Raw genomic sequence first — 20903 nt, 5'->3', positions numbered from 1 at the left:
GATAAAGCAAAAAAAGTTTTTGTGTCCATAACCATACTATGAATTTTGAGATTCTCTGAAGAGCTGCTATGTAAAATAAGTCATATACTAAGATTTTAGTTTTATATTTAAGAGTAATGCCTACACTTCCATTTTTCTTCCAATTAACTGGAAATATGGACATCTGACAAAAATTATGGGCAGAAAGGATAAAAACGAATGTCAAACGGGGTAAGAAAGATGATACATGGAATGAAATCCTATCCTGATTTGAGAATGAGCAAAATGAAGTTCATGAACATCCACAGAAAAAGAATATACCCTCTAACATGGACAGAATGCTGATTGTAGGATTAGTTTCATTAAACCATGTTCCCTGGAACATCATGATGCTCACTAAAATCTAGACATGTTACTTGCCCTGTGTGCCAGCATAAATATTACTTATTTTTTTGGTTCTCAACTAGGAGTATTCAAAACTGAGTGGGGCATTTGTAGTTGTCACAGTGCCTGATGAGCTCTGCTAGCATTTAGGGGCATTTCAACTAAGGATGCTAAATGGCCTGCAATGCAACTGTCTTGCACAACAAAGAACTATCCTGTCAGGAACATCTCCACTGAGAAACAATCATATAAATCAGTGGTTCTCAACCAGGTATGAATCTACCCTACAGGAGACATTTGGCAATTTCTGAAGACATTTTTGATTGTCACCTGGTGATAGAGGGCCTGCTACTGTTAACTAGTGGGTGGAGAGGCCACGGAGGCTATACAGGACAACCCCCTATTTGAAGCACTATAGTTAGAACTGTATTTTAAAGCCAGCTAAAATTTCTTAGATTCTCCTAAATATTTACAATAGGAATACATAGATATGTATATACACACACACAGAAAAGTAGCATGTAAACTTTATAGTCAGTATTTAATCATATGTCAGAGCAAGTATATAAATTTTTTAAAAAACATATTTGTTGAAGTCATAATAAACTATTTCATATTATGGTTTGAATTTTCAATCTAAGTTTGACTAATCTGAAAAACAAGTTATCTACATCTACAAACCTGTCAACACCAGTGGCATCCCCACTCAAGGAACTATGCCAATGAACTGGAAGGAACTCCACTCTGCTTACTTTCCCATCATCTAAAGATTTCTTGAAATGTGTCTGCAGCAATTTGAGAGAAACCACCCTAAAATCATCCACTACAAAAAAAAAAGGGGGGGGGAGGGAGATAAATTGATTAAATTGTCCTAGCTTGATAGCTAGGTAGCAATTACCTCAAATATGCTAGCTAATTCTTTATAACAGAAAGATACATTTTTAAAAGAAAAATAATAATGATGACAAAATTAGTAAAATAATAATTACCAACCTTTGGGAAGCTCTTTTCTTTTCATTATTTTAGGGGAACATACAAGTGCCTGGAAAACATTAGTTTAACTACCACTACTGAGAGGCAGCATGGTACCTTGGATAAAGACTATGGAATCAAACCACCTGCCTTATGATCTTGGCTTCAGGACTCTCATACAGGAGAGCTTAAATTACCTACTGAGCCTCAGTTCCTCACCTAATAGTGGGGATAACAGTGGTACCACTATATCCCCAAACGTTCATTTGTGAGAGCTAAATAATACAATACATGCAAGGTACTTGGCACATACTAAGTATTCAATAAATATGAACTATTATTATACAGACATAAAATGTCAAAAATTTAAGGCAGATTCATGGTCCTATTAAAATAACGTCTCACAACTAACTCAGTTCAATGCACAGGTACTCCTAGCTGCCGGAAGTGCCCACACAGAGGCTGACACATTTAGTAGCATTAAGGAATAATAAAAACTATAAAAGTGACTTTTACTTCTTATGTTAACTGTTACTACTCACATACCCTTTTACTGAATACTTCCAAAATATGGCTACCCTTTTAAGACTTCACTGAAAATATTGCTGTATTTAACTTCTAAATATATCTGTAAAAGTGTACAGAACTGTCTAGTGGGTTTATTTCCTTGTCTCCCAAAAAGGCTAAATGATTTCCTAGACTCCTTCTAATTCTTCAGGGTCTAGGATTTTATGAGTTATATATCTCATAAGAGCAAATCAAGTACAAATTAATATTTCCCAATGATCACGTAAATCTCACACAGCTCCTCAGCAAGTAGTACACAGCTGGAAACTATCCTAAAAACAAATACTTAAAAGCTCTTCTATTAGTTCTCAGATCATTCCATAAAATAAAATATGACTAACACTTACCACATTCAATAATGCTCCTAAAGCGTAAGTCACACACAGGTCCAATGCCATGTACCATGAACACCAAATGATCAACCTGAGGCATTTCCCCTATAAAACAAACATACATACATAAAACCTGGGAATTTGGGTTTTCTTAATTAAATAGCAATATTCTAGATATCCCTTTTGTCATCACAAACTTGTCAAAGAAATTCATGACCCTTCCAAGCAAATAAACCTCGCTACCTTCTACCAAATTAGAAGAACAATCAGTCCATCTTGGCAAATAACAGTGAACTAGACCAAGAGGTAGAGGAAGCAGGCTCTATTCCTAGAGGCTGTCAGCATATGATGACCAGCAGTTTGTACCTATGGAGGCTCCATAACTTTCTGACTGCTTCGGAATTCCTCAGGGCCCTAAGCCCCATACAGAGAAGCAATCTGCCAATATAAAACTTTAAAATTGTTCCCCCAAATCCTTCCCCTTGACTGGTTAGATTCACAAACACTAAAGGAACATCTTCAAGTTAAATGTACTATTTTTTCTACTCTAATTACTTCTTTCAGATTTCATGAGCACCTATTTACTTTATAATTTTGTAAGACAATGAAACATGAAGTATTGTCAAAATAAAATCCATTCTTAAGTGGTATAATAAGAAAAACCAAAGCACATACATTAGAGCAGGGGCTGGCAAATACGGCCCATGGGCCAAATCCTGCCCTCTATCGTTTTTATAAATAAAGTTTTGCTGAAACATGGCTATTCCCATTTGTTTACATACTATAACTGCTTTCACACTACAACAGCAAAGTTGAGTAGCTACCAGAGTCCGATGGCCTGCAATTCCTAAAATACTCACTAGCAGGCCCCTTACAGGAAAAGTTCGTCAACCACCGCACTAGAGTAATACAAACTAGTGAGGCATGGAAACGCAAGCCCAAAAGTATTGCTAGAGTTCTGCTGCAACCAGCCAAGTGCTTCTCTGCAACAATACATATTTTAGAGACTATGTTATGTGGGTTGTGGATCTTCAACAGAATTTTGAATTAAAGGGCCGGCCCGTGGCTCACTCGGTAGAGTGCGGTGCTGATAACACCAAGGCCCCGGGTTCGGATCCCATATACGGATGGCCGGTTCGCTCACTGGCTGAGCGTGGTGCTGCCAACACCAAGTCAAGGGTTAAGATCCCCTTACCGGTCATCTTTTAAAAAAAAAAAAAAAAAAGAATTTTGAATTAAAAAATAAAGATATAAAGGTGATAAAATCAAAAGCCAGACATGGACCAAACTGGCTAATATCTGCATGCTATAGCAGGTAATCCTAATAATTGTGTTTCTTTTTTCACCATTCTAAAGAATAATGCTAAAATAGAGACAACTAAAAAAAACCTCAGTGTGGAATATACTAAAAAGCATATGAATTTTACAGGGCCTGGTTTTCCAGAGTCTTGCAGTTTCAAATATTGACCTTGTGGAGGACTGGAAATTTTCTTCAGGCTATAAGTCTCCAGTGTAAGATAAAGATTTGTGGCACAGCAGGTTGCTGGCTCAAAGACAGACTAGTTACTGATTGTTATGTAAAGATACTGAGAAATTGCTGTAAGAAGGAATGTTTGCTAAGATCAAGCTTGTGTTGATAGGACCACTTAATTGTCTACTGGAGTGTCATCTGGCTTGTTTCACTGAAAGTTACCAGCCTATACTGTTAAACTATAACCCCACCTATGTCTCTTCCTGTAACTTCCTGGTCTGGAAAATAAATGCAGGAAGAGAACCCCAATTCAGCATTATTTTCCCATTTGGAAGGGATGGCTCTCGCTTGAGCATTCCCAGGGAAGTTAACCACTTCAGGGCTTCTCACTGCTCAGAAGAGATGGGCTTTGAGTAATCCTTTGCGTCTCCATCACCCAGGGGAAGTGGGGTGACAAATCCATGCGGGATGAAGCAACACAAAGCAACACCTCAGTCCTTCAAAAATTATACACACCATCAGGAATTTCATCAAGGTTATCATCAATTCCACGCTTTACAACCCTGGGCCTTGTCTGTCCATCTTGTGTGGTCCCCCATTCATCTGGCACTGAGGAAGGCTGGAACTGAACAATAACCTTCAAGATACAACAGAATTATGACACAGCTCATTACCAAATTATATTCCACTACAGGCTAAGGAATTTATTTCAGTACATAATAAATTACACTTCACAGTATGGATTGTTTATAAATCAAGTACTACTACTATTCCCCCAAAACCAATTTTGTAAGAGTACTGCTAGTGTTTGTTAACCATCAAAATTAAACAAAACAATTCCATTATTTCTAACACTTATGCTGGAAAATCATACAAGTAAATGAGAAGTAGTATAAGTTGATTTAAAAATCTGACATAAAACTCCAAGATTACATATAAGAAATCAAGGGCTGGTTACCTGCAATTGATAAGTCTTTACCTTATAAAAACAGGTAAGGCAAAAATTCTTTAAATGGCAAGATTCCCAATTAATTTACAAATTCAATTTCAATGACAAAAACCTAGCACTTTTTGGAAGAAATCTACTCTGTTAAATCAACTGTATTAAACTCAGCCCTGCGTCACACAGAAATTTTTATTTAAAAAAACTAAATATACATATGACGGTATGAAAAATGTTTGTGTTTGTATAAAAAACAAAAGGTTAAGAGTGGTTACCATGGAGAGGAGAAATGGGGAGTGCAGAGGTAGAAGGCTTTTATTTTTCACTTGATAACCTTTTTATACAGTTTAAATTTTGTTGGCATATGAATATGTTTTTATTTTTACTTCAGTATCAATAAGGACTACAGAAGTGATTAGATTATGAGTATTTTTGTTTTCTTTTACACTTTTCTGTACAAATAAATTTTTAAAAAGCCTATATTCTGAGAAACTACTGTGTGGCAAGCCCTGTGCTAGATGCTTTCACATAAATCACCTTACTTCATCAAAAACATGACCCTGGAAGGTAAATATTATTGCAGGTGAAGTACCTGGAGCTCGGAGAAATTAAGTATGGAAAATAAATGAATCAGAACACCACTAATCAATATTTTTTAAAAAACAAGAAAAGGTGGAGACAATATAAATAAAAAGAGAAAGGACACATTTTTACTTGAAAGCTTAATAAAAACTATCATCAAGGGCGCATAGACAAACTATGGCCTGCAGGACAAATTTGGCCTACCACTTGTTTTTAGAAACAAAATTTTGGGCTGGCCAGCTAGCTCAGTTGGTTAGAGTGTGGTGTTATAACACCAAGGTCAAGGGTTCAGATCTCCACACTGACTGGCTGCCAAAAAAAGAAAGGAAACAAAGTTTTATTGAAAATATCATTCCCAGGCCGAGCCCGTGGCGCACTCGGGAGAGTGCGGCGCTGGGAGCGCAGCGACGCTCCCGCCGCAGGTTCGGATCCTATATAGGAATGGCCGGTGCGCTCACTGGCTGAGTGCTGGTCATGAAAAAAGGCAAAAAAAAAAAAAAAAAAAGAAAGAAAATATCATTCCCTTTAGTTTACGTATTATCTCTGCTGCTTTCACACCATAATGGCAGAGTTGGTACCTGCAACAGAGACCACATGGCCTGTAAAGTGTTAAATATTTTCTCTGTGGCCCTACACAGAAAAAGCTGGGCAACCTCTGATTTTAAGTAAAAAAATTTATTTCAGTGGTACATACCAACCTTTGGTTAACATGATCCCGTGAACAGAAACTTCATGAGAAAAATTTAAATTGCTTTTGTTTCCATGATCAATGTGAACTATAGCAAACTATTTTAAAAGCAATGCACTCGTTATAAATATATCCCCACTACAGAAGTTACTAAAAATGAACACTTATCAAACACATACAGCAAAATAATTACTAAAATGAACCTAACATTTTAATATCTTAAACAGCATCATTACCTTTGGATTGTGCATAACAATTGTCTCTCCACTTGGAAACTCTAATCTGCGGTGCCACTGATTCGTGGTTACAGCTTTTTTATATTCAGCCTATAACGGGAAAAACATAAAAAACAATATGACAAATCTATATTACATTTAGAAAAAGTGAGGAGGAAAATAACTATGACGGTGAAAAAATAACAGTAATAGCAGCTCTCATTAACTAATTGATTACAATACCTTTTTTTTTCGGCACTGGCCAAAACACCTTGGTGTTGTAACAACCTGCTATAACCAACTGAGCTAACCAGCCAGCCCTGATTACTATACTTTTTTTAATCACCTTATACACACTACCTCATTTAAGTAATTGCTCTCAATCACCCCTAAATATTATTTCCATTACATAAAGAAGAAAACCAAGGTGTAGCCAGTCTACTAGTTTCCCTGGGCTGCCATAACTTACAAAGTACCACAAACTAGGTGGCTTAACTATTCAAAATACTAGCCTAGCGACAATTAACATTTTAAAGACCCCTTTTAATGGTAATGTTGTTTAAACAAGTTTTAAGAACTACTACATTTTAGAGACAATTCTTAATGGTAATGTTGTTTAAACAAGTTTTAAGAACTACTACATCTTAGAGACAATTCTTAATGCTAATGTTGTTTAAACAAGTTTTAAGAACTACTACATTAAAAAGCATTTAATTAAAATGTTTTATATCTCATTTCCCATGTATGCAATTGAATTCATTTAACTTATTCCAAATATTTAATACTCAATTACACAGAATTATCACAAGAAATTAAAGCAATTATATAAACAACATTGCCAGCTTTAAGGCAGCTAAGTCTCATGACATTTCTTTCTATTCTGTTTCATATTTATTTTTACAAATCAGAGATTAATTTCAAGCCTTTTACTGCATATTAATTTGAAAACGTCCATATGCTTCGTATCTTTTGTCAAAAACAAATTCCAGCAGACTAAGGTCTTTTGAAGGTCTGATACAAGCACCTTATTAGATCTGTGACGTGCTCCTGAAAAACATCTATCTTTAGGCACGGAGGCCATGATTAGCACCTCATGAATGATGGCACCAGTTACAAAAGCAATCTTCTTTGTGAACAGCATCAAGACAGGCTGTCTTGTAAATAAAGTCAGTTCCATTGTGAGTGGTGTTACATGAGGCTCCAATGTACAGTACACATTGCCTACATGTTTTAAAGAAAAGCATAAAGGAATAAAGCACCCTACCTCTAGTTTTTCACTGAACTCCTCTGTATAGGGAATAAATCTGCTTTCTGTGTCCCCCTTGTAAAACCAAGTACAGCGTCTCACTTCTGCTGGATCCTCTTCCCAGTACACAGCTTTCCTCACTCGGTCATAGAGGTGAACATCATAGCGCCTGCCATCCGTGCCGAGAACCACACTCTCAGGGTCTGGCTGGACTAGAGAACAACCACATTTTCCCCAACTGTTACAAGGCATATTTTAAAATAATAAATAACAGATATGTGACTAGTCAGTCCTTAAAGACAAAGAACTATAAGCTCACATTTATTTAGAAACAGAAGTTTGAGATTAATCTGTGCTGCTCAAAGTTATGACTCTTCTTAAGTACAAAAGAAACGGCCTGGGCAAACTTTTAAAAAAAAATCATAAAATAATTTGAATAATCAGTGGATATGTTTCTAATGAAAGCGGTAATATCTACATACAGCAATGCTCCATGAAGTATGTTTCCAAAAGATATTAACAGGTGATTTTTAAGTCACATGATCAAATAACATCAGGTTCAACAAAGAAACTGCACTGCAAGACTCCTCAGAGCTTTAACACACTGTGGACTGTCTCTCTCAAGAGGTGGATGCAGCTACCACCATTCCAAAACTCATCTGACCATAGAACACTTTTTCCACAAAGCATCACCAGGAATGAGAGTTCCACAGAAAATGCTTTTTAAATGCCCCCACAACTACAAATGAGTAAGAGAAACAGGAAAATTGAAACCTGGATTATATGAACTACTTTACTTCTCTGATTTAAAACACCTTTAAACAAAGAAGGAAATTACTAAAACATTTCTTCAAATGCCTTGCTCAAATAACTCAGGACTTATATTAATATCACCAAATTAAGGTACAGAGTCTGGTGGGAATTAAGGATTCTGCTCAGAATTAAGGATTTTTTTTTTTTTTTTTTTTTTAAGATGACCAGTAAGGGGATCTTAACCCTTGACTTGATGTTGTCAGCACCACGCTCAGCCAGTGAGCTAACCAGCCATCCCTATATAGGGATCCGAAGCCAGGGCCTTGGTGTTATCAGCACCACACTCTCCCGAGTGAGCCACGGGCCGGCCCAGAATCAAGGACTTTGACATTAACAAAAAATAGGCCATAGATAAAAATATTCTTCATTTCTTTTCTTTTATAATCAAATACAAATGATGCACGATCAGTACTTACCTGAATTATAGATTTCTTCAAGATTCAAAGAGTCAAACATACTAAAAGGCATCCATAGTTGTTTATATTCTACCTCCTTGCAGTAAAACCAGTGGGGCCGAACAGGTTCATACTGGTTTTGAAGTAGAAAAGGAGATGGTACCTGTACAGAGGGACTAGCAGGTCTAGCAAGTACCTGCTGCTGTGTTGGTGACTGTGCTGAAGGAGGAATCTAGAGGGGACAACAAAGTGAAGATTGTCATGCTTCTCCAAAAGAACAATCTAGTACATGCTTAGATCCAAACTGACATTAGTAATAACTATCTTACATATATTTCTGGACAACAATTTCGCAAAACTAGACCTTAAAGCAATTAAAAAAAATTTTTAAATCTAATAAAACCCCAAATTAGTTGCAAAGTGAACTAGACTTTCTCATGCTGATGGCAAAGTAAACTAACACCTTTATAGAAATCAATCTAGCTATACATCTCCCATGAGTTATTTAACCTTTTAAATATACATATCCTTTGGCCTTGCCATTCTATTTCTAAGAAATCCTAAAGATATAATTACACGAATAAAAATGTACCTACAAGATGGTACACCAAAGAGTTATTTAAAATAGAAAACTACTAGAGACAATGTAAATGTCTAACAAAAACCTGATTAAATAAATTCTATTTCACTCAAATACTGGAATTCTCTAGAGCCATTAAAAAGTTTTAGAAAAAAAGCTTAACATTTAACCTATGTTCATAAAAAATGGATTACAAAATCTTAGGTATTATATGATGTTTGCCTATAAAAAAAGATAAGAAAGCCATGTAACAAAATGAAAACAGTAGGTATCTATGAACAATGTTATTAATTTGGTTATTCTACATTTTTCAAATTTTCTACAAGGAAAATGCTTTTAAAATCAGAACACAGGGCTGGCTGGTTAGCTCAGCTGGTTAGAGCATGGTGAAACCCAAGGTCAAGGGTTTCTCCACGCCAGCCAGCTGCCAAAAAATAAAGTAAAATCAGAACACAATTACTTTTAAATTTTTTTAATAAAAATCATTTTGAAGTGTTATATCAATGTCAAATTTACTGAGAAAGAAAGAAAGGGAGGAAGGGAAGGAGAGAGAGAGAGAGAGAGAGAGAGAGAGAGAGGGTGGGGGAAAGGGGGAGATACAGAGAGTGAGCAAGGACTCAAACATGCCAGTGTCACAAGCACACTTTAAAAAACAAACGGGACAAAATGTTAATGATAGGTAAATCTGGGCAAAGGATTTAAGAGTGTTCTTTGTGCTACTTTTATTTATGCAACTTTCCTTTAAATTTGAAATTATTTTTTTAATTCTTAATTAAAATCTTAAAAAATTTAATCAGAATACTATAATTAGTTTGCTGTAGTTAGCAAAAATACTACCTATACCACATGCTATGAAATCTGGTTACTTTTCAATATGCTAAAATCCAACATTGTCAAGAATCTGTGTATTGGTATAATTTACTTGGTTTTTACTTATTTATTTATTTTGGGGGGGAAGCTGTCTGGTACAGGGAGTTATGATTTAAAATAAACAGTAAAACAGAGCCCATTCTCGATCTCTAAGAGAGAAGTTAAGTTACACTCTGATCACAATACTCTATCTCTGCCACACTGGGTTGGGTTTTATTTCTTCTTTTTAATTGCCCCCCCCCCTTTTTTTGATTCAGTTAATTTCTCTTTGGAAGTCAGTTGAACAATTAGTCAGGAAAAAAGCATAAGGGAACTTCATAAAATTCACCCAATGCAAATGTCATTCTATCACCCACCTTGAGATAGAGTTTGACTGTTTAGATCCAAACTCCATAAATAAAAATAAAAGTACTGCAGTAATCAATTTTAGTCCCTGTAATTGAGTGTTCTGATTGAATCGTATTATTAAAAGATGAGAAGCTGGCAGTCTGTTAAGACAATAATTACTATTACTCCCACACGTCCCTATATGACATTTATTATTGGTATCTTACACTAAAATCTGGAATTACTGGCATGTAGCTAACTCATTAAAATCAATTAACTACTTCAGTAATCATGTAATATAAACTAAAATATGAGTCATCCAATGAGCTACCTTTAAAAAAAAATTTACTTTAAAGCATGTGGCTTACAAAGAATACCCTCTGAAAATAATTTGTCATCATATTGGTTATTAAACGCACAATGCTTTTTAAAACATAGGCAAAGGTGAGAGAGAGAGGAAAAAAAATTAGAGTGAATAACTAGGACTTAAAAACACGTCTCCATACCAGTGGCAAAGATCCTGGAGGCGTCTGGTACATCTGAACAGAGGGTCCAGAGGGTGGAGGAGGAGAGGGATGGGCTGGTGTTTGGCACTGCTGCAGCTGTGGTGGTGCAATGTAAGGATTAGCCCTGCTACTGACAGGGGTGTGGCGATATGGATTGTATCCCGGTTGGGGAGCTCCTTGGGGTGGGCTCCCAAAATTTGAAGGAGGAAGATTGCTTGGCTGAGAAGGCAGGTAAGTATTTACTCCCATCTGTGAGGAGGGTGGAGCACCATATTGAGCCTTCGAAACAGATGGTGAAAATGCATTCAACACATCTTGGGATCCGGTTGTAAAAGGGAGAGCAGTCGGGGGCTTGGAGAACGCGGACTGTCCAACGGATGCAGTTGCAGTTGTTAACGGTGACTGCCCAATGTTCCCAAAAGGATCACTGCTGCTTGATACCTGAGAGAAGTAACTAAATGTCTGTGGGGTAGACGTGTGAACATTAGTCTGACCAAGGAAGCTGTCCTCCTCACCAACATCTGTGGAATCCTCTGAAACAGAACAAGGAAGCAACGGTTAAAAGGGCACTCTATCATTCTGTAGATAGGATTTTACAAGGAACAACTAGCAATTGTGCATCAGTTTGCTGCTCAAACTTATATTCTTGCATTACAGGGAAAAAAACAAAGAATTCTTTTTTCTGTGAAAACTTTTTTCTTTGAAATGAAAAACTCGGGCCGAGCCCGTGGCGCACTCGGGAGAGTACGGCGCTGGGAGCGCGGTGACGCTCCCGCCGCGGGTTCGGATCCTATATAGGAATGGCTGGTGCACTCACTGGTTGAGTGCCGGTCACGAAAAAGACAAAAAAAAAAAGAAAGAAATGAAAAACTAGAAAAAATAAGGAAAAACAAAAGGAAGGAAAACTAATAATTCATCCAGAGATAATCACTGTTAACATTTTGGTACATGCCCTTCCATACTTTTTAAATAAAAATAATTATTTATTATGTATTTTGTAAGTATATATTTACATGTAGGAAAAGTTTTTAAAAATAGAAACAAAATCATACCTACTATTTTTATATATTATTTTGAATCTTTTTTTTTCCTAGTAAGAAATAACTGAACTCTTACTCCACGACTCAAATACACATAATTTTATTTCTACAGTCATGATGACAAACTAAAATACAGACAACTCTGTTCACAAGAAGGGGTGTGTCAGGGCTCTTACCAACAAAGCACTCATTGTACAAAGAACACGTGGCTATTGCATTCCCAAGGCAAAGTAGGTCAATCATTAATCGCCACCCCTAAAACCATGCAGTATCACAGACAATTAGTCATTAAAGAACACCAAAATCACTAGAAAACTCATTTTCTAACCAAGTGAGGTTCTCCTCACCTCCCTTTGCCCAACTTGATCTTTACTGTTGTTATTATTAATTCCAAACAATTTCTCTTCTGTTCTGCTACCAACTCGCAAAATAAAAGCATTTTCCCTCTACGTGACCTCAGAAGTCCAACCTACTCTTCCTTACTAAACTTTTAAGAGCCCTTATGTAGCTTTCATCTTCCTCCTCCTCCTCTTACCCTCTCCTGTATCATTCCCTCTGCCTTCTACTGCTGCAGGCACGGGAGCCCATCAGCGGCAGGGCCCACTCCCGGCACACAAGCACTCTATGGTCCCTGCCCTGGGAGACCTGCCAAGCAGGGGCCCTCTTTCAAGCTCCTGGCTCTTTCTTTACCTCTGCTGAAGAAGGCCACTGGGTTTGCAGAGATTCTGGCTTGCACTTCTAGGTTGCTCCCAATATATTTCACACACATCAATTTAAGATACTCAACTATTCAAAATACTCCTCTCACTTCTTTGTAGCTAAAAATAAAATATCAATCTTGCACAAGGCCCTTTGTCTGCTTCTATCATTCTACTTTTATGATATATTTACAGTTCCCACCCTTGTTCTCAGTCCCATGAATCTCACCTGGGCTCTGAATTTCTTAGTCTAATCTCCCAAAAATTAAAAGCATGGGAAAAACCTCTGTGGTATCTTTAAAAGAACATGAGATCAAGCTGGTCCAAGAAACTTTTTTTCTGATCAGCATCAATTGCAAATGAAATACTGATCTCAACATACTGTTCATCCCACTTCAGGGGTACCTTCTAATTTCATACAGATATATAAGGCATTAGACCCACGACCTTCAGGAGCACTTGTATACTTGTGACACTCCCAACACTGTCTCAAATCCAAACTGTTCTCATGTGTTCCAGAAACTATTTCCAACTACTTCCTCAATACTTTTGGCAGACTCAGACACATATACCTCAAACTTAGTAAGCCTAAAACTGTATTTATTATCTTAACTGTCCCCTGCGCGCCTCTTACCATGTCTCACCACCTCAACAGATGTTTGCCAACATATATCCATTCAAACCAGAAACCTCAGTTTTCTTGGACTCCTTCCTCTCCCTCAAAGTCTTCATTTGATCATTCAGATACTCATTCAAGAAAGACTTACAAAGTACCCATTATGTGCCAGGCACAGAGCTCAGTCCTGGGCTAAAACTAAACAAGAAAGGGCCTCTGCTGACAGACAGAGCTAACAGTCTGGCCTCCATGAGTCACTAAGTCTCTACAATTTTAGTCTAAAAATCTCTCATATCTGTTCCCTGTTCTTTATATCCAACATGGCTGACTTGGGCTAGAGTGTCATCCATTCCTACCTGCCTCACAATGGCCTCCAGACTGACCACTCTTGCTATAGTCAGCCTTATTTTAGTGAAATCTAAAAGAACAAAATCTTTCTGAAACACACCTCTAATTTTATTACCTTGTTTAAAATCCTTCAAAGGCTCCCCCATACTCTATAGGATGAACTACAAATTCCCAAGCATGGTATATGAGGACCATAGAACACTGGAGTCACTCTCCTGCACACACTCTAGTCACAGTGATCTACTGGGAGGTGCAGGGAGGAGGGGAGAGTAAAGTGGGAAAAGGTCCATCCCTGTCACATACCACCACTATCAACCTGCAGGTTTTTTCACACCTCCAGACTTTACGTACACCTTTTTCTCCAGACTCTCTCATTTCTATGTATCCTTCAACACTCAGCTCAAGCTTCATCTCTCCTGTGAGGCTGTGAAGGCCTAAGAGACATCCTCTCCCCGCTCAGCCAGCCTGAGACCCATAGCATTCACAGTAGCCTATCAAACTCTCTTTCTAGTTGTTCCAACCCTGGATCACCACTGCTTATACAGGTAAGTATTTGTGTATACATATATACTGTGCAGTCATTGAGGGCAGAGCTGTCTGCTTTTTTGCGTCTCCTTGACATCTGGAACAGGGCCTGGCAAATAGAAACTGCTCAACCCATGTTTGCTGAATGTAGAAATTGCTTCCTATGTGTCTCTTACACTGATATGATTAACTTTTGCTTCCAAGGACAGGGGTTCTTCTTTTGTCTCTGGAAATTCTCTGAATGGGTTTTTTTTGTTTCTTTTGGCAGCTAGCCAGTACTGGATCCAAACCCCTGACCTTGGTGTTATCACCACCAGCTGAATGGGATTCTAACTATGAAATCTTTTCCAGAGGTAGAAAAATATGTTACAGAATTTTAGTTCTAAAAACTATTAATTTTCTCACAAAAAAAAATAAGCTCTGTTTCCAAGAAACAAGACTTTTAAGGACAGGCAAGTTAACCTGTACTTGACAATGAAAATGTTTAGCATTAATTGATAGTGACACACACAAACCCAATACTATATAGCAAGGAAGATGGACATGAACCAAACACTTATGAAGCACAGGATGATTTGAAAACCCCACAAACAGCCTCATTTATCCCTGCATCTTCCCACAGCATTCTGCTCCAGCCAGACTGGTTTGTCACTAAAGATGGCAATGTCTAACTTTCCAACCACACTGTCAAAATGAGACATATGTATTCCTGATTCCCATCTTTTCATTCAATCAACAAATATCTACTGAGTAATTAATTGGTCTACTGCATGCCAGGCACTGTTCTAGGCAGTGGGGATATAATAGTAAATAAAACGAAGTCCTTGCTTTCATGGAGCTTACATTCTTGTGGAATAGGAGAAAACAATATATGTGTGTACGTGTCAGGAGGTGATAAGCACAAGGAGAAGCATAACACAACGGAAGGGGAACCTTCATATACAGCTGCTTCCAGTACACCTTTATTCACTTCTCCATGAAAGTTTCCTTAGTCCTCCAAGCAAGAATAAATTATTCACTGGGCAAAATGCAGCATTTCACAAGCGTCTTATGTGCAAGGCACTACAAGATCCTGGAAATAAAAAAGTAATTAAGTCATAGCTGCAAACTTCAAAAAGCCAGCAGTCCAAATGGAGGGGCAGATATGTTTATTTCATAAACATTTACATAACACTATATGCCAGGCACTATACTTCGTGCTAATTAATTACAAAAATTAATTCACTTCTTATTACAGCTCTATAAGGCTGTACATAAATAAAAACTGAAGCACACAGAAGTAACGTGCCTCAGGTCACACAGCAAGTCAGTGGCAGGGCCTGGACTGGAACACAGTCTGTGTTCCTAAACACCATGCTCTGCGTTATGAGCACATAATCATCAAAATGCAATCTCCCCAGACAATAACACAGATATAAACAAAGAGCTAGGGGGTGCATATAGGAGTGAAGGCCTAAAAGAACAAGAAAGAGTGTGTCAGAGGAAGTGATGTCTTGACGTATGAGGAATGCATTCTATATCTCTACTTTGCAAATATTACAAGCACAAGTCTACCCTAGGAGTGAGGCACTGTCTATCCTAGAAAATATCCTACTGTATCCTAGGAGTATCCTAGTAGGAGACGGCCGACTATACCCTAGGAGAGGGCCACTGTCCGATCTACCTGCATTCCCTGCCCACAATCGGCACACCAGCAGGGGTTCAGCAAAGATCTGCGGAATGCCAGCGCACGAGTGTCCAGCACTCCGGACAACTCGTGATATTGGGCTCCTCCGACGAAGCGACAGCCTCATCACTTGGCCCCGCCTCCAAGACCCCAAAGCCCCCGGCCTACTCCAGCCTGGCCACTGAGGGCCCTGGCAAGCTCCCCCCAGGTGGATCGAGGCAGAAGGAAGATCTCCCTTCCGGCCCCGGTCACCGCGCGCCCCCGCCCGCCTCCCCGCACGCACTCGCGCACGAGACCGCCTTCCCCTGACTACCTCCGGGCAAGAGTAGGGAGGCCGGCGAAGCGGCGGCTTGGGTGACTGGGATGAAGGGCACGCTGAAGCTGAACTCCGTGGCCGAGGAGGAGAAGAGCAAGTTGGTGCCCGACGAGGAGGTGGAGGCGCCGCCGCTGCCACCGTTAGGTTTCCTCTCGGCCATGGCTGCGGCCCACCGTCCGTTACACGTCTCCAGGCAGCCAATGCAGTACCACTGGCCGGAAATCGGTCACCCCCAGGGCCAGCGCACTTCCGCACTTGCGCACAGGGGCCGGAACCCTGGGCAGCTGGTCCGCGGCCTTCTCCCTTCAGTCGGCGCGCGCCGCCAGAAATCAACATGGCGACGCCGGCTTCACGCCCGAGCCTAGCACGTGTCGCCTCTGCAGCTGCGCGGGCACGGCTGGAGACCGAGGGCAGAGGCCGGGCGGGCGCGTGGGGGAGTTTCCGCTGCGGGGACCGGATCAGGGCTCAAATGGAGTCTCAGAGTCTCGTATTGCTGGGGGCGCTCTGGGCTTCCTGAGAGTACCGCCGGGATAGTGAAACTGGCAAAGTTTTGGAGGGACAGCAGAAACCCACAGGAGCGAGTAGCACAGTGCTCGCAGACGGAGGGAGGGAGGAAGAGCTGGTGTGGGCAGTACTCAGCCAGGGCCAAGCCAAACTCACTTACTCTGGCACTTGTCTTTCTGGACTAAACTGGGCTCTTGTCGTTGGCCTAGAAATAGAAATAGAACTTTTGAAGTTTGTAGGCCATAGGGGGGAAAAATGTTTAAAAGAGAACTCAGAGGATCGAAACTTAGGGATGTGACTTTAAATGGCTTTCTATATGTATCCACAGTCATCTGACTAGTTCAATCCAAAATGCACTGTAGATAAATTGGATATAATTGTTATCTTTCATAGTTAGAGATTACGAAAAAAAAATAACATAAGCAATCTTTCAGCTTCTTGGAGGGTGGGAGAGGCAAGACCCCAAAAGAAGCCTAGAAATAATGAAACTCACTCCCCACTCCTAGCTGTTTACACGTATATGGAACATAAATTTATTAATTAATTCAGTAACTACTTAATGTGCTCAAAGATATAAAAAGCCTGACACTAGTAAAGGCAGTAAGATAGATTTTATTTTGGTCATAACTATTGCAATAGGGAAGAGGGTCCAGCATGAACTGAACTCAATTTTCTGAAACAGCAGATTGGAGACTTTTTAAAGGCTGGGGTGGGCTAAGGGAAAGGCACTGAGGGGTGTGAATTGTTGCTTGGTCCACATGACTGGGCCAACTGGGTTTGTTAATTGGTGCTTATCCAGTAGAGACATGTAATTCTCATGTCTTTAAGGCAGGCAGTGGTGTAATTTAGAGCAAGGCACCCAAAGGGACTGGGAGTGAGAATGAGAACTATCTCCTTGAATGTTTGCATCTCAAAGAGACTACTCTCAGGTCCACAAGAAGACAGTTCTAGGTGATAGAAGATTTACATCTAAAAGGGGCAGAAGGAGGATTTATAATTACAAGCTCTCTAAAGTAACTGCTCTAATAGAGGGTTTAGGGGCCTATCTGCCTATCACCAGGTTTGGGCTGGAACAAACAGTAAATTTTCCTGGCAGTGTCGCACTTTCACAGGCAGGCATTTTAAGGGGGTCTGGGGTTATCCTAGACACATGGCCTTAAGCTAGCAGGAGCCATGGTCTGGTCAAAGAGAGAGTCTTTGACATTATTTTGAGTGGGCAAGGCAGTGTACTAAACACCAGGGGGGGGGCCGGCCCGTGGCTCACTCCGGAGAGTGCAGTGCTGATAACACCAAGGCCCCGGGTTCGGATCCCATATACGGATGGCCGGTTCGCTCACTGGCTGAGTGTGGTGCTGACTACACCAAGTCAAGGGTTAAGATCCCCTTACCGGTCATCTTAAAAAAAATAAAATAAAATAAATAAATAAATAAACACCAGGGGTACAGTGGTATACAAGATAGACCCAGGACCCATCATTCTTGGAGCTGATACTTGGTTGGGAATACAGACAACTAAACACATAATATCAATGAAATGAAATGTGATGAAAGTTATAATGCAGAATTTCCCAAAGTGTGTTACACAGAACATTGACATCATCCAGGGTGAGAGGTATAACCCTTCCATGGGGACAGAGAGCAAATATTTCAATAAGCAGACCATCAACAAGGGTACTGTCTAGTCTAGAGTGACATGAAAGGCTTCCCCAAAGCAGAAAAATTAACGTTGAGACCTGAAAGACAATGAGTAGAAGTTAACTGGAAAAGTTTGGGGAAAGTGGGGGTTGGAGGAAGTAGTAAAAGACAATTTCATATAAAGGAACAGCATGTAGGAACCCCTAAGATGCCACATTTGGGTTTTAAGAGAAACAGAGGGTATTAATCCATTTCTGTTGCTTATAACAGAATACCTGAAACTGGGTAATTTATAAAGAAACAGAATTTCTTATAGTTTTGAAGGCTGGTAAGTCCACAGGCCAGGGGGAACATCTAGTGAGGGCTTTCTTCTTGGTGCAGAGTACCATGGCAACCAGGGTATCACATGGTGAGAATGGGCTGAGCAAGAGAGAGCTAACTTTCTCAGGCGCTCCCCTTATAAAACCATCAGAACCATACCCGTTACTCTGTGAATGGATCAATCTGTCCACAAGGGCACAGTCCTCATAATCTAATCACCTTTCATAGGCTCCACCTTTCAAATACCATAATTGGATTTCCCACTCTCTTAACACTATTGTAATGGAAATCAAGTTTCCAATACACGAGCTTTTGGGGGACACATTTAACCCATAACACAGAGGTTATAGTATGGCTGGAGCCCAGGGAGTAGCTGGGAAAAAGTTGGGAGATAAGGATGAAAAGTAGAAAGAGGCCAATTGGTGTAGGGTTTTACAGGTTAAGAATAAAAACTTGATTTACAGCACAGAATCACTAAAAGGTTTATGACTCAATGGCCTCAGGCACTTCTGGAAGTGGCAGTGAAAGGAGAGAGGTCCTGTAATTAAGAGGATTGGTTGAAATTGTTTAAGAAAGTAGGTCCCCTTCCCGACTCTGAGCAGCTGAAGTATTAACCATTCCCCTTCTAGGAAAAAGATTGTGTAAGTGTTCCCCTCTGGAGAGAGTAAAACAGAAGGAAAATTAAGCAAATATGTGCATACTGAATAACAAGGCGATCTCTCCTTCAACCCCAGCTCAATTTCTCCACTGAGTTCCATGAACACTAGCAGCCAGGTCTTCAACCTCTAGGCAGGAGATTGGAGGAGGCTTCTCTGGGGTGTGGAAACAAAAGATCTACAGATACTGTCTGAGATTTCAACACACGAATTTTGGGAGGACGTAAATCTTCAGACTATAGATACTGAAATCATCGTTCCCCAATAAGACAGCCCAGCCAGATCACCCCAAAATTAAGCTCACAGTCAAGCTCACAATCAACAAGCCCTTATATGCTGTGAACTCCCAATCACCTTTTAAGTCCTCACACTTTAAATATGAGCAGAGAACCAAAGATTATATAGTTGAGAAAATCCGTTAAAATGAAAGAGACTAAAACAAGACAAACAAAAGGAACAGGAAATGGCAACTTAGAGGAAACAGAACCCACATAGGAAGTGTCTTAGTCTGTGTGGGCTATTATAATAAAAATAACTAAACTGGGTGGCCTATAAACAACAGAAATTTATTCCTCACAGTTCTAGAGGCTCGGAAGTTCAAGATGAATTTGCCGGCATATGTAGTATCCATTGAGGACCTGTTTCCTGGCTCACAGAACCTTTCCACTGTGTCCTCATGTAGTGGAAGGGGTTCTCAGGCCTCTTTTATAAGGGCACAAATCCCATTTGTGAGGGTTCCACTCTCATAATGTAATCACCTCCCAAAGGCCCCACCTCCTAATACTATCACCTTCAGGGTTAGGATTTCAACATACGAATTTTGGGGGAACACAAATTCAGACTATAGCAGGAAGAAAAAACCTTTAAAAATCTGTCAATAATATTCTCAGAGGGAGAAGATGTGCAACCAAACAACAAAATCAGGATACTATTTTAAAAACGAAAAAAAAAAAAAAAGAAATATTCAGGGAACAAGAAAGAAAGATAACAGAAAGTTAAAACTCAGTAGAAGGAAAATAAATATGAGGAAATGTCCCAAAAAGAGTAAAGCAAAAATACAAACAGAGGGAAGCTAGGAGAAAAAAAATAAATAAATAACTAGAGTATCAGCCAAGGAAATCCAATGTCTGAATATTAAGAGTTCTAGTAAAAATAGAGACAGAAAATGCAGGAGAGGGAACCATCAAAGAAAAAAAATGTTTTTTATACCTAGAAATGAAGAATACAAGTTTTCAGGTAGACAGGGGTGAGTACCCAGCACAACAGTTGAAAATAGATCCATACCAGAGCACTGGAAACAAACAGATCTTAAAAGTTCCAGAAGGATAAAAACCAATCAAATGAAAAGGAATTCAGTTCCCAAAATATCCTCAGAGAACATTTTCTATGAAAACAGTTGGAAGAAGTGCTCTCCCAAAATAAAAGAATAAACTAAGAAAGTCTTCCCACATGGGATTCCAGAACCATGATATCCACCACAGGTATAGGAGGGGACTGCAAGCTATTATAACAAAAAGACCCCAAAATGCAATGGCTCAAACAAAATACAAGTTCATTTCTCACTCACACAAGAGTAGATGTCTGTGACCAGCTTTTTGTCTTCAACATAGGGCTTCCAAGGCTGCTCTAGTTCTTGCCATCCAAGCCAACAGGAAGGCTCAGAGCAGTTTAGGGACAAACGTTTCACCTTAGTCTGTTTCTGTTGCTT

At 39.5% G+C, this 20903-nt stretch overlaps 1 protein-coding gene across 5 annotated transcripts in view; it reads right to left on the bottom strand.

The window, feature by feature from the left end:
• SEC23IP (SEC23 interacting protein) overlaps positions 1-16277 on the bottom strand; it is a 35492-nt gene extending 19215 nt beyond the window's left edge. For 3 of the 5 annotated variants that reach the window (XM_063103023.1, XM_063103024.1, XM_063103026.1), the window contains exons 1-8: positions 16074-16277; positions 10871-11403; positions 8609-8819; positions 7398-7591; positions 6155-6244; positions 4222-4342; positions 2250-2339; positions 1045-1186 (exon numbers count right to left, since the gene is read on the bottom strand). In XM_063103023.1, the coding sequence (XP_062959093.1) occupies positions 1045-1186; positions 2250-2339; positions 4222-4342; positions 6155-6244; positions 7398-7591; positions 8609-8819; positions 10871-11403; positions 16074-16239 (1547 nt within the window). In that variant the 5' untranslated portion in view covers positions 16240-16277. The remainder of the gene's footprint in view (positions 1-1044; positions 1187-2249; positions 2340-4221; positions 4343-6154; positions 6245-7397; positions 7592-8608; positions 8820-10870; positions 11404-16073) is intronic. The other 2 variants (XM_063103025.1, XM_063103027.1) reach the window with 1 other exon arrangement.
• Positions 16278-20903: the final 4626 nt, after the last annotated feature.

The sequence above is a fragment of the Cynocephalus volans genome, chromosome 7, assembly GCF_027409185.1.
Source record: "Cynocephalus volans isolate mCynVol1 chromosome 7, mCynVol1.pri, whole genome shotgun sequence".
NCBI classification, from domain to species: Eukaryota; Metazoa; Chordata; class Mammalia; order Dermoptera; family Cynocephalidae; genus Cynocephalus; species Cynocephalus volans.
Note: the sequence above shows the minus strand (reverse complement) of the source record. Positions and strands in the feature narration are given on the sequence as shown.